Source organism: Schistocerca nitens, chromosome 3 (assembly GCF_023898315.1).
Source record: "Schistocerca nitens isolate TAMUIC-IGC-003100 chromosome 3, iqSchNite1.1, whole genome shotgun sequence".
NCBI classification, from domain to species: Eukaryota; Metazoa; Arthropoda; class Insecta; order Orthoptera; family Acrididae; genus Schistocerca; species Schistocerca nitens.
In genome coordinates, this window is record NC_064616.1 from 623,159,151 (window position 1) to 623,173,203 (window position 14,053).

Sequence of the window (14,053 nt, forward strand, 5' to 3'; positions counted from 1 at the left end):
GGCATCATGTTGAATGGTTGTATGGAGCTGCACATCTTCATTGTTGATCGCAGGAATACTGTAAACGTTCAGAGGTACAGGGATGAGGTACTGCTACCACATTTTCGCCTTTTGAGAGTCCAGACTTCCCCTTGACGGACGATATCGCCAGTCGAGCTGCTCTGGTGGATGAATTTCTTGAAGGTGAATATATCTGTCGAATGGACTGGCCAGTCAGGTCCCCGGATCTGAATCGTATAGAACATGCCTGGAATGCACTAGGGAGGGAAATTCCATGCCGCCAGTCTCCACCAACGACACTTCCAGACCTCCGCACCGCCCCTGCCGAAGAATGGGAACGACTGCCGAGAGAGCTCCTGAATCATCGCATAGAGGGCATGCCACGTTGCTGTGCAGCATGTGAGGCTGTTAGGGGTGGCCATATCACCTATTAACAGTTTCTTTTGTTGTAGAGGAGATATCCAAGTTGTGTTATTTTCTTACAGGTGTGTGTATTAGCTATCAGAACATTTCTAATATTATGTTTCGGGAACTGTTGTATGTCACATGTCTTGTGATTAATCTGTGGCTTGTTCAGTAATCCTTCCGACATCGTAATAAGGCAATGTGCCCTCTTTTTATGATTATGCTTAGCTTTACCTAATGACTGTCTGTCTGAAGGCCGATGTACAACATCCCCTGGTAGGGGCCTTGAGGAAATGCCTGCCCCTGCTACATTCTGGTGCAGCCATCGGCTTAGAAGTGAAATGGGGTATTGACAATGAGGTAGATGTCGAAACCAGTAGCCGGCCGCAGTGGTCTAGCGGTTCTAGGCGCGCAGTCCGGAACCGCGCGACTGCTACGGTCGCAGGTTCGAATCCTGCCTCGGGCATGGATGTGTGTGATGTCCTTAGGTTAGTTAGGTTTAAGTTCTAGGGGACTGATGACCACAGATGTTAAGTCCCATAGTGCTCAGAACCATTTGAGCCATTTTTTTTCGAAACCACTTCAGGCAATAAACAATGTGTGTGAGCATTGACGTCTGTAGTCAAATTTAGTATGTTCACTATGTTGTAAGCCAACAACATGGCAGATATGAACACAAAAAACTAAATAAAAGCAGAAGACTTAATTTTTTTATTTTTTCCATTCTTAAGGCACAATGGAACAATTACTTTGGAAAATGAAGTTATATGTTCAAGAAATGAATCATAGGAGAGTATTTTCAACATAATAATTTAAGTAACGTTGTAAGATGTTAACTGTTAGTAATATGATTACATGGTGCCTTTCCTTAGACACTCAAATTAATGTGGTGGTTTTGTGGAGGCAATTACGAACAATGAAAGCTTTTACAAGTATGAGAATCAAATAAATAAACTTTATTGCTGTTCTGCAGTACAATCTTCTGCAAATTTGCAGTTAGTTACTAGCACATGCTAACATCAAAATTCAACGTGCAATACATACAAGAGAAAACATTTCATTAAGTAAGGCACTTATTTCATGATGTACTCCAGTTCAGCTTAGAGTGCTACTGAAAAATATTGTCGAATTCATAGTCGCTCCTCTACACTCAAAAGAAAACCCATGAAACCAGTAAATCTAAGCTGTCTGAGATAAACGTTCTGCAAGATGCTACAAATTTATGGAAGATGCTCAACTACTAGAAAGTGCTTCTTCGGAGGAGCTGTTAAGAAAACGACAAATTCTTTCTTCAGTAGGTGTAAAGGAGAAATATGGCACGAATTCTGAAGCAGCTAGTCGCATTTAAGTATTGTTATCAGGCCAACGAGTTCTCTAGTCCTCACAGCGCACTGTTTGACTCAATAATGCCTCAGAATCACATCTCTGATTATAGAAATAAATCGAAAAATGTGCGTGCGGACGTTGCCGACCTTTGTCGTTGGCAATTATCCGTAAATGCGAAATGTACTTCAGATATCAATTACTGGATTAATAAACGAGCATATCTGCCTTTAAATAAATAAGTGTTACGGTGGCACAGATGCGTCTCCTTCAGGCCATGATGTGAATGTTAGATAAAAGCCGTTTGTGTTACTCCTCTTCCTAGCGCCGACTGCCGTGAAGAGCTCAGCTGAAACAAAATCAAAGCAATTGTACGCGTTGGTATAGGAACGTTTTTCTTACTTACATTAACAATATTTAGTTTTAGCATAAATATTTTGTTATCATATTTTAACCTTTACAGCTTTTCAAAATTTGGAGTCAGCTTTCTGTGAATCCAGTTTTGGTTCATCTCATGACTAATTAGTTTTGGCTCACATTATTCATGGAACCCGAGAAAGAGTAAATTAAAGTGAGAGAGTGTCTCCCACCCTTTAGAGCTGAATTGCGACATGTAAAGTCACATGGAAAGAAAATTGTGTGGCTTGTGGCTATAGACAGAAAATACGAAGTGTTTATTTACAAGAGATAAGAAGCATGGATAGATGCAACATGTGCGGTTACATGTGGAAATCAACGTTCCTTTCCTAGATTAAACAGAGAGTTTCGCTTTTCTTTATGGGAGACGGCTGCATAATAGTCTTACTCAGATTGGACTAAGCACTTAATCATAAGGCGGTAAGATGAGCAAGACACGAATCGAATTCGCACACTGTGTGGGCGGGGCACTTTTAAACTATTTTTTAAATTTATTTGCCTGTCCACGTGCGGTGTAATTGTATTCACTTAAGGCAAAAGCCGATTTCTTTCAATAGGACATGGCTGATATCCTCCCACAATTCGAGCTTTTGCTCCGTCTGTAAAGACCTCGTTTACACGGGACTTGAAACCCTACCCTTACTTCCGTCAGATATTTGTTCTTCTCGCATCCCTCAACCTCTGCGCGTCGTCCCTCCTATAATCCCTCCCCACATTTCGCCAAACAACCCGAATATCGCCACTGGAAACTGCTTATGTTCGCCGGTATCTGCCTCTCCAAGCACACTTCACAAGCTATTATCCTCTGTGGCCCGATGGGTACCAGAGAGCGAAGTTAATAGTTCCCTCTCCTGTGTCCGTTCGGAGGGTGTCAAAATTTTATTTATGTTTCCTAGTAATACCACTAAAGATTGCGAACGGTTCGAATATTACACACAGGTGGTAATTTTTTCATATTTTTCGTGCTCTCGGCGATACAAAAATTAATATATTGCTGTTTGTACTGAACAGGGACAGTACGCATCAACAATCAGACCGTGATTAGAGAATATACTGTGCAAATGAAATTGAGAATGGAGGGATAGGGTGAAACCAAGAGCTGGTACGTAACCTGCCTAGTGACGTTCCGATATTATTGACATAAGTAATTATCGATACGTTTGTTTCGATACATGTAGTGCAGATATCTGTACCAATCAAGAGATAGTTTATTCACATCGAAAAAATAACTGAAAATCGGTATCGGAGGTTGCGAATGGTGTGGAATCTGTCACTAGCAGTTTAATGAGACTCACACAGTCCCACTGAGGTAAACAAGGCCCGAAGGTGCAGTATTAAAAACAAAATACTGTGTGAAACTATAATCAACATATCAGACTTTAGCAGCATGTACCAGTAATATTAAAGATGTACCCACTACTTCGGAAAAAATGGTTCGAGTATTTAGATGTATGTGAGGTAAATATTGTTCAAGGAGGGCGTTAATAACTTAACAAAACTCTATTTTCAAGAACTTTTTTCTGCTCTGGATTGCTAAAGTATTGTGAATCAGGTAATCGACATTCTATGGTCACCAGCAGTTGAGCAACCCCTTTCCCAACCAGCAGTCACCAAGCAGTTCGACTCATCTCAAGGAGAGTTGCAGCATTTCGCAAATCCTGTAACCTGAGAAAGTCTACACGGGTTGGACTGAGCATAAGTGAATTTGTTTTGTTGAGTGCATCTGATGAGTGTTAAGAATATTTATCCTTTACTGCATACGTCTGTAATTTGTATTATACTATAGTTGGTTATTCCAAACATAACAAAATTTCCACATTTTTACTTGTATGCTAAACAGGTCCTATGGGGTTAAGGACAGCTAAAAATATATAAAAATGCGAATTCAATACCTTGAAATTCTGTCGACATACAAATATTGTCGAAGTTGTTATTGTTGTGGTATTCAGTCCGAAGGCTGGTCTGATGCATCTGTCCACGCTACTCTATCTCGTGCCAGACCTTTTATCTCCGAATAACTACTGCAACCTGCTTCCATTTGAAACCGCCCCCCCCCCCCTACTTCACTCCACTACTAAGCTGGGTCCTTGATGTCTCAGAATGTGTCCTATCCACAGATCTCTTCTTTTAGTCAAGTTGAGCCACAAATTTCTTTTCTTCACAGGTCTGTTCAGTACTGCCCCATTAGTTACGCGGTCAACCAATCTAATCTTCAGCATTGTTCTGTAGCAGCACATATCATTTGCTTCTCTTCCCTTCTTGTCCCAACTGTTTATCGTCCATGTTTCATTATCATATAAGGCTGCACTCCTGGCAAATACTTTCATATAAGCCATCCTAACACTAAAATTACATTCGACATTAACAAAATTTTCAGCTTCAGAAACGTTTTTCTTGCCATTGCCGGTCTACATTTTATATCCTCTGTTCTTCGGCCATCATCAGCTATTTTACTGCCTAAATAGCAAAGCTCATCTACTATTACTAGTGTTTCATTTCTTCATCTTATTCCCTCAGCATCGTCCAATTTAATTCGACTACATTTCATTAACCTTGTTTTGCTATTGTTGAAGTTCATCTTATACACTCCTTTCAAGATACATTCCTTCCCGTTCAGCCGCTGTCTGAGACAGAATTGCAATGTCATCAGCAAACCTCAAATTTTTTATTTCTTTTCACCGAACATTAAGCCCTTATCGACACAATTTCAGATATCGTTATCGATACTAAATATCAAATCGAACATAATGTTGGAGCATTTCTGTGTCTGCGTCTCGCAAGGTGGCCGCAGAGTTTGACGTCCCCATCCGACGGACTAATCATCATCAACAGTTTTGCACCGCGAGGTTTGCAGTTCACCTTAGCACAATGGCGCAAAGTCGGATATCAGGAACTGTACGCCAACATCTCTCCTCCCCTTGCCGGCCAAACAACTCTCGCCGTCTGAAGAGGCCACGGAAGGCCCGACTGCACCGACCGACCGCCGTGTCATCCTCAGTCGATAGGCCTCACTGGCTGCTGATGTGCAGGGGCATGTGTTCAGCATACCGCTCTCCCTGCCGTTGTCATGTTTCATAACCGGAGCCGCTACTTCTCAGTCAACAGCTTCTCAACTGGCGTCACAAGGGCGGAGTGCATCCCGCTCGCCAGCAGCGCTCGGCATACCCAGGCGGTCACCCATGTAAGTGCTAGCCAAGACCGACAGAGCTTCACTTCGTTGACCTGAAGGGAACCAGTGTCACTACTGCGGGAAGACCGTTGGCTGCCGGCCAAATACTAGCGATGAAATTGTCTTGTACTGTTGAGAGTCGGGGCTACGGAGGTGGGTGAGTGTTTTGGCACTGGTGATGTACTCTTGAATGCCAACGAACTTGCCGCAGTGGTAACACCGGTTACCGTCAGATCACCGAGTTAAGCGTTGTCGGGCAGGGCTAGCACTTGGATGGGTGACCATCCAGTATGCCGAGCGCTGTTGGCAAGCTGGGTGCACTCAGCCTTTGTGAGGCAAACTGAGGAGCTACTTGATTGATAAGTAGCGGCTCCGGTCTCTGATCACATACCCCTCCATATCCGCATCCAGTGACGCCTGTGGTCTGAGGATGACACGGCGGCCGGTCGGTACCTCTGGGCCTTCCAAAGCCTGTTCGGACGGAGTTTAGTTTAGTTTTAGATGTACTCTCGAATGGGTAAGTTAGTTGAGAGAAGAAGAGAGAGTGAAGACTTACCAGCGAGCCCTGTAGGCGGGCAGGCAGGCGCCGGAGTAGGCGTCGTAGGCGGAGCCGGGTGCGCAGTTGACGATGGCGGTGCGGCCGGCGCGGCACACCGACACGGAGCTGCAGCTCGCCGTCAGCCGGAACACTGCGTTGTGGCTGCACGACGAGCCAGGCGTCAGGATGCCTGCCAAACACACACGCTTCAGCAGCAACTGACACTACGTGACTATCTTGAAAAACAGCTATACTCCGTTCTGATGGGGGCTGCCCAGACAGAACGCGGCCTAAAGCATCGGAGAACGGCCACACTGAAACGACCGATCGCAGCGACTATAGCTGTTGCCTCCAGCTCAAACGGCTGGAAACGCAGCACGCAATGAGTAGAAGTTTTCGGGCGTCATGTCGTACAACTGTGTTTCGAAGCATGTGATGTTTCTGGAGTGGTTGCAAAACTAGGCCAAATGTATTCAACCAAAGATAGGAAGTCTGAATTGTCTTATAAGCAAAGGAAATATTCCAGAAAAAAATCATTCACTCTGCAGTGTACGCTGTTTTGAAACTTTGTGGCAGAGTAAAACAAAGTGCCGAACCCTGAAGCTCTGGGTGCGGGTTGTGAGTCGTGCCTCGATAGCGCATTTTCCACGAAAGGCAAGCTTCTGGGTCCCGCACACAATTTTACTCCAGCCACGAAGCTTCAGTGGAACAGTTGTGTGGAGTAACATTTCGTATTTTTCATGTTGTAAGTAGGTCCTAAAGCCATTTCTTTACTACTATAAGACTACTATGTTCGAAAAACAGCCTTCACTCCTATGAGACACCCTAAGTACCTTATACTGGATGGTCAGAAACAGTCCGCTATAAAGGTGTGCAGCGTAGGTTCTGTTGAGGAACAATCAAGGAAAAAATCGATACGTTGCGCCGTTTCCGAGTTAATTAGCATTGAAGTTCGCCAATCAGGGCCGTCCGCGGTGTCGTCAAGAATGATCTTTGTTTGGTTGCCCGAAACCGAGCAAGAGAGCGCCGTAAAAATCGGCCATGGCACTGCAGTAAGGATTGAAACCTAACCAAAGGCTGAGCAGTCTCGTGCGCTACAGTAAGAGAACAACTGACACTAATTGTAACTGACGGGCCGCCTGAATTTGCGCACGCAAAGGCCTGATTGGCGAACTTCGACGCTAATTTAGTCTAAAATGGCGCAACGTATCGAATTTTTTCTTAACAATTATTTCTCAGCACAACCTACCCTGCAGCACCCTTACATGCTTTTCAGACTGCTTCTGACCACCCTGTATAGCATCGATTTCGACAAAGGTGACGTTTCTCTGTTTTGGTTTCCACGCACATTGTTTTCCGTTTTGAAAGTATTTCTATGCACCCATATAGGGGCTTCAGAAAGTTAGTTACACATGTCGTCCCACGATAAGACTGTTCGGCAACATGAGTGGCACTTTTCACACGGCAACAGATATTCCGGGTTTCCTGCACACACTGTTCTACTGTGGTAGGACTAACAGGTGCATGATAGTGTGCGCTTGAAGTAGCGTGGCAACTGGCAACGTACTCCAAAGTTGCAGGACGTGGTACACTACGGTTCTTGCTGGAAAAGCATCTGAACTGCACACAGATTCACCATGAAATTCTGCTGGTGTACAGACCGAATGCATCTTCGTGTCCAGCTGTAGTTAAATAGCGCTAACATTTTGGCGAAGATCGCAATAAGAAGGATGGCACTGATCGGGAAGCCCAGATCTTGCACCATGTTATTCCCATATTTTCGTCAAGATGAGAGGACACCTGGGGGAAAGAGATTTCCGAACGATAAGAACGCCCACACAGCGGTTCTGGAATGGCGCTGTGACTAAGGAGCGGATTTCTGTCGTCGAGAAATTGAATAATTGGTAGAACTTTTCGACGGTTGTTTACAGAGATTTGGTGACTGTGTTGAAAAATAGCCTCATATATCTGGTTCACACTGAAGTGTAGAGCAGCATTCAGCAGAAGTTACTTGGCCTGTCATAAGAATGTGTAACTTACTATTTGAAGTTCCCTTGTATTTATAGTAAGTCACAGTTACGTCCAAACATGACCTATATTTGCTGTAGATTGGATAGTAATGTGCAGTTATTCAGTTTCGGTGCCTAATACTATACTACATTGCACGGAAGATATTGTATGTGTGAAAGCAATAGTATCTACCATTCTGGTTCAGTCCAACTGCATCCATGCCCCTATATTTTTCAAAAGTGTGTGTCAGTTCCTTTAGAGCTTTATAGTTGGCCTCCAAATCTGCGCAACTGGCTACCACAAGAGAGGCCCACATTCGATCCCCTTCACCGAATGGGAATTTTTCTTTTTTAAGGACAATGAAGGAGTTATTAGAAGGAGAAGCCGTCATCAACGGTCTGGAGGCAGGCGTGCCAACTTACCAGGAGGCAGGCGCTTGCCGTAGAAACCGCCCTCGGCCGGCGGCGCTGGAGCTCCGTCGGGCCCAGGAGCGGGTGCGGGGGCGGCAGCGGGGGCGTCACCGGCAGAGGCGAGGCCGCGGCAGTCCACGCGGTACGGGTAGTCGCACACGCCCAGCTCCTGCCCAATAGCACACGCAAACAACAGGTCAGCCAGCTGTCTCCATGATCACCCATATTCTTGGTGGCTTACGTCGATACTGTACTCAGCCCATCGTAAGGTTAACACAGAAGTCAACATTGTGCTACGTGTTCCTCCGCATTTGTTATTACATCACTGAGTTCTCTTTTCCGCCATATGTAAGTGGCGCTCTGTCGAGAATAGTCACGTAGGATTATAAGAATACGTTTATGCTACAGCCTCGTAACTAGTGTCTATTTCTAGCGTGTGGATATCTCTATGAACTACCTAACGTACAACGATCCATGGGCACAGATAAGACATTTTGCTACCAGTCCTTCTTTCCTATATTTTCCTTCGTGAGCATTTGGGCTCTGAAAGCGTGTTTGGCGTTTTTTGTTACTTCACACATCGCAGTTCTTCAATTAGGTGTTCGTGTTTGGCGTTAAAGTGCTTATACTTGCTGGATACATCATTATCCTTCTGCCTCACCCCTCCCCATGAGTCAAATTACGTCCAGCAGAAGTAATGTGTACTATAAAAACGCAGGAGTATAGGAGAGACATATAGTTACAAGCAATAATACGAGCGTATATCCAAGAAGTCAACTTACAAATCATTTAAGTATCACACAAAGACAACGGTGTGACAGAACAGTGTTTTATTTCGACCAGACTCGTGGGAAGAAATTCAAGACTAAAGCAATGACTGACGTAGTTTCAGTAATCGTAAGCGCATTCTCTAAAGTTCTCACTCAAATTTATGTAAAATGTAAAATAAATCAGATGGTTTCCCAAATGAGCCTTTCACTCCGCAGCGGAGTGTGCGCGCGGTATAGGACGAAGTCCGTATCTTCGCTTTTCGTTTATTTCGAATCATGTAGCTAGCACCACGGGTATCTGTCGTTATCACACACACACACACACACACACACACACAACGCAGGGTGTCTGAAACCTTTAGGATCAAAATTATACAGCCTGTTGAGAATCCCAAACTGTGTATTTTGAGATAAGAAACCAGTGGTCGGAAATATATATTTTAGGCTGCCTTGAATGAGCTATGAGTGCGAGGCACCTTTTTATAAACTACTAATGTCGCACAAATCACAGCTGCGTGCGGCATATAGTTGTTCATTCGAAATGCGCCGCCACATTTGTTGTAGACTGTAGGCCTGCCTCCTGTTGCCTGCTAGGGGATACAATTTGAGCACGACAGTACCCCTTCTCATTTTGGTATTAATGTCCATGAGTACCTGAGCAACAGGTATTCTCATTTCTGTATTGAAAGGGGATATCCTGTCACATGGCCAGTACGACTGGTGCATGTCACTCGTAAAATTTTTTTCACATGAGCTTACATGAAGCTGTTGCTGTAGAAACCCCAGTAGAAACTGGAGATACAATTTATTCAGGGTGCTAGCTATCTGTCTCATTGTACAAAAGACAACAGGGATATCTGAGAGAGCGCTGCAACATTTTATGGGCTGATGTAAAGCGTGCATTGGGTCCGGTTGTCCTGACTGAGAACAATTTCTATTAGCGTAAGTGGTTCAAATGGCTCTGAGCACTATGGGACTTGACATCCGAGGTCATCAGTCCCCTAGAACTTAGAACTACTTAAACCTAACTAACCTAAGGACATCAAACACATCCATGCCCGAGGCAGGATTCGAACCTGCGACCGTAGCAGTCGCGCGGTTCCGGACTGAAGCGCCTAGAACCGCTCGGCCACCGCGGCCAGCATTAGCGTAAGTCATTGCTATAAGATGTAAGATATTATGGGAACAAAGCTTAATATTCATTTTGATGATTAGTTCCTTATCTCCAAGTGTTCATTTAGGATACGCTGCAATATGTACGATTTGATTCATAGCTGTTTGGGACACTACGTAGATACAATAAACGTGACTGAGAGAGATAGAAGCTGAGATACAACACGTTGTCCTATGTGTCTTTAGGCGATGTGCTGCATATTACTGTTAGATAGTGTGTGGACTTACGTCATTAAAGTCGAGGCCCTCGGGGCAGCTGAAGAGGTAGGGAGTGGCGGCTACGCAGACGACGAAGGCGCTGCAGTTCTTGTCGCTGCGGTAGGTGCCGTACGGCGTAGGGCACGACGTGTCACCCAACGGCGCTGGCTCTGCAACGGACATACATTGCTGTTGGACGTGCTACAGTCCAAGTCTGCTGCTTTCCATTTCACCCTCCGGGCCGTACGGTGGATGTGACACCCTTACTTACATAGCGTTTCTCGCAGTTCACACTTACCTAGCCACTCTCACGGAGCGTTAAGTAATTACGGGATTACACAACGAGTTAGCTTTATCAATATGTGTGGACAGTGCTAATCGACGAATTTTCAGGTATTGGCATGTCAAGAATAGTGATGAGAAATAGATCGAAAGTGTTCTTATTGAATCTAATCAGCATCTGGCTCTCTGTGTGGGGGATACTTACGATTTCCATACCTCGGCGTCTGCAGTCGCAGTAACTGCTTCTCTCACCGTCGGCCATTTCTCTTGCAGAGCTTCTTCTGTTTCCTTCTCCCATATCTTATTGACTGTTCTCTTCCTCTCTCCCTATCTTCCCTCACCCCATTCGTTTACCTTCGCAGGCGACCTTTCGACATTCGCTGGACTTGACCGTGCAACTCCATCTGTGGCTCTTCGATAGTCTTATCTAGAGTTCTTCTATTTAATTTTTTTGTGAATGGATGTACTTCGGATCCTATCTCTCCTAAACTTTTTTTCAGGCGGTATTTAATTTCCGTTGCTTGGATCTGAGGTTTTTCTTCGCACGTTCACTACCCAAGTTTCGCAACCATATATCAATGTCTGGAAGTAGAAAATTCTATACGAAGCTAAGTTTGTCTCTTTGATGTCTCTCAGCTTTTTCAGGAAGTTTCGTCTGACTCTATTAAACACCCTGTCGCTCTTACTCTTTCCCTAACTTTTTCTTCTCATCTACCACTGATGATAGAGCGCAAGTACTGAAATATACAAACATGTTCTTGAACCTATTTTCAGCTTTGATATTAGACCATTCTTTTCTTTGGTCTACAATCATATTTTTTGTTTTTTCGACATTTAAATCAATTCCCTATTCCTTCAACTCTTTCTCACGAGACATTGATGGTATGTTGGAAGTTTTCTTCACTAGCGGCTACTATCATGAAGCTGTCAGCTAAAGCCAAATCTTGTCATTTGAACGGATTTCATCTGATAGTTTCCAATGATAAGCTTTTTAACTTTGTAGCTATACGCCTTGATTGCCCTTTCCAGTTACATTACTAAAAGCAGGAGACAGACTACAGTCTTGCCGGAATCCTTACCTTGTAATGAATCCAACAGATCTCTCCTTTCCATTTCTCAGGTAGTTCTTACAGTTTGTGTGCTGCTGTATTTTTATACTCCCGATCTCACGTTGAAACATTCTGAATGTTGGGTACTCAGTGTATATGGAACAAATTTTAAATGTCGTATCCTGATACTATTTTACTGCCATAGTTTATTTCATCTGAAAATATCTGTAAACGTTGATCTGTTTCGATTGCAGGAACCTGGGTAGGAAAGAATGTCACGTTAATGAACTGTCCGTAGCCTCCTTGACATTGATCCTTGGTTACCACGTTTTTGAGAAGTTTTCAAGTCTAGTCGAACAATGTCATGTTACACTACTACGCTATGTCGTGTGGTTTCAATGTCATTTATCATTCAATATTTTCGATTATGGAAGCTATAATCTTTTATATGGCGCTGATGATGTCGGTTGATAATACTAACAATAAGCGAGGGAAATTTTGATTTCCATTCTTCATGCTACTGTGGCTCTTCTGGTTCATCTCCCGTAAAAGTCAGATAGGTTCCCAATGGAAGAGTTCTCGACTTATCGATACTGAATAATCAGAAACAATCTTACATGCTACTTCTCAGTTCTGAAGAAAATTTTGTGAGTTCTTCAGAGCAATGTTGCTGTAGCGATGCAGTTGATCTATTCAGACCTATTCTATCGGTTTTATTCGAACTGAATCAATACGGTGAGTAGGGCCACATGAACAAATTACAAATGTGTAACAATTAAGATTATTTTTCCGCATTATTTCAGTTGAGAAGAGGTAAATTACATCTTGAAGTAGATAAATATCAAAATATGTAGTTATTGTGTCACACTGAGTTGAATGAGTTCCCATCAAGGGAAAATTTTACTTAAATGGTAGACATAAACATAAAGGGTCAACATTATTAAGGCTATAAGTATGTCAAGGTACGGAGGTTGACTTACTATCTGTAGTGCGGGAGCCACAATCCACGTTGTAAGGGTAGTCGCAGAAACCTTCCTCGCTGAAGGCCAGCCCGGCAGGGCACTCCTGCTCGATGACCACGTCGTCCCAGCAGTTGACGAACTTGTGGCAGTCCTTGGTGGGGAACTGTCCGCGGGGAGCTTTGCAGCTCTTGCGAAGCTCTGCCAACTCGGGGCTCTCTGTCGCTGGCTCTGTACGCAGAATACACATTACGCTCCATCTCTGGGAGTATGATCCTAGATTCCAATTTATAGTTCATGGCACAGTTCATCATTAGACTTTAACTACTACGTTACCTTCCAGTTTTCTCATATTGCATACTGAATAAAATATCTTTCAATTTTCATTTGTTTGCCAGTGTGACTTGTTATTTCCTTACAAGTATTTAAACTGTTTCATCCTTCTCACATGGAAATACTAGGCACTTTCCAGTGTAGGTGCAGATTACCTGTCTAACTGGCTTGATCCAGATTTTCTTTGGGAGAACAGACACATTACCATAATTTATGTGCAGCGGACTTGTGCTTCAGGAGACATTTTGGGGTTCACCTTCGCACGACATTATTGGCGACCTACGTTTTGATGTAGTAATTTGGTTGTTGGTATGCAAGCTCCTCATGATTTAAAATGTGTTAGTAGATTTTAGCCATCAAATGAGTTTTAATGGAGAAAATAGATGTGAAGCTAACTACTGGCACTTAGATGATTGTAATTAATGCCTCAAAAGTAATCTTATAGGGATCAGAAGTGATGTGACGGTGTTAAGGGATTTCACTACTATATAAACAGTGTATGCGTATTATTATGGATGTAATTTAGTGCACTATTGGATTGTATTTGTGCTACAGACGCACGTGAAAGCGATGTGTGCCTTTACATATAACCTTCCTTTTTATTCAAATGTGATGTGAAGACTGAGGCTTCTGGTAAGTGCTCGGAAATGACTTGCCGCGCGTAGTGGCTGCGTTGTTTGAGGCCCCATGTCATGGATTGCGCTGCCCCTCCCACCAGGAGGTTCGAGTCCTCCCTCGGGCACGGATGTGTGTGTTGTCCTTATTATAAGTTAGTTTAAGTAGTGTGTAAGTCTAGGGACCGATGACGTCAGCAGTTTGGTCTCTTAGGAATTCACACACATTTGAACATTTTTTAAAATGACTGTCAGTTGAAATTAGCTAACAGCACAGACAATAAATATATTACCAGCTGTCTGAACCATATTTTCTTTCTTAAAACATAGTGAGGCTGTGGACCCCCACAAGAAAAATAACTCTAAAATTTACAATTCCATGGATAAAAACTGCGTTCAGTAT

The 14,053-nt window shown here is 43.6% G+C and overlaps 1 protein-coding gene across 3 annotated transcripts in view; it reads right to left on the reverse strand.

Moving 5' to 3' along the window:
- Window positions 1–1,354: 1,354 nt before the first annotated feature.
- The window catches only part of LOC126249686 (basic salivary proline-rich protein 3-like), a 28,880-nt gene continuing 16,181 nt past the window's right edge, over window positions 1,355–14,053 (reverse strand). For 2 of the 3 annotated variants that reach the window (XM_049951365.1, XM_049951363.1), the window contains 5 exons: window positions 12,725–12,934; window positions 10,444–10,583; window positions 8,285–8,441; window positions 5,871–6,042; window positions 1,356–2,077 (listed from right to left, as the gene is read on the reverse strand). In XM_049951365.1, the coding sequence (XP_049807322.1) occupies window positions 2,074–2,077; window positions 5,871–6,042; window positions 8,285–8,441; window positions 10,444–10,583; window positions 12,725–12,934 (683 nt within the window). In that variant the 3' untranslated portion in view covers window positions 1,356–2,073. Of the gene's footprint in view, window positions 2,078–5,870; window positions 6,043–8,284; window positions 8,442–10,443; window positions 10,584–12,724; window positions 12,935–14,053 lie in introns of all 3 variants that reach the window. The other variant, XM_049951364.1, reaches the window with a different exon arrangement.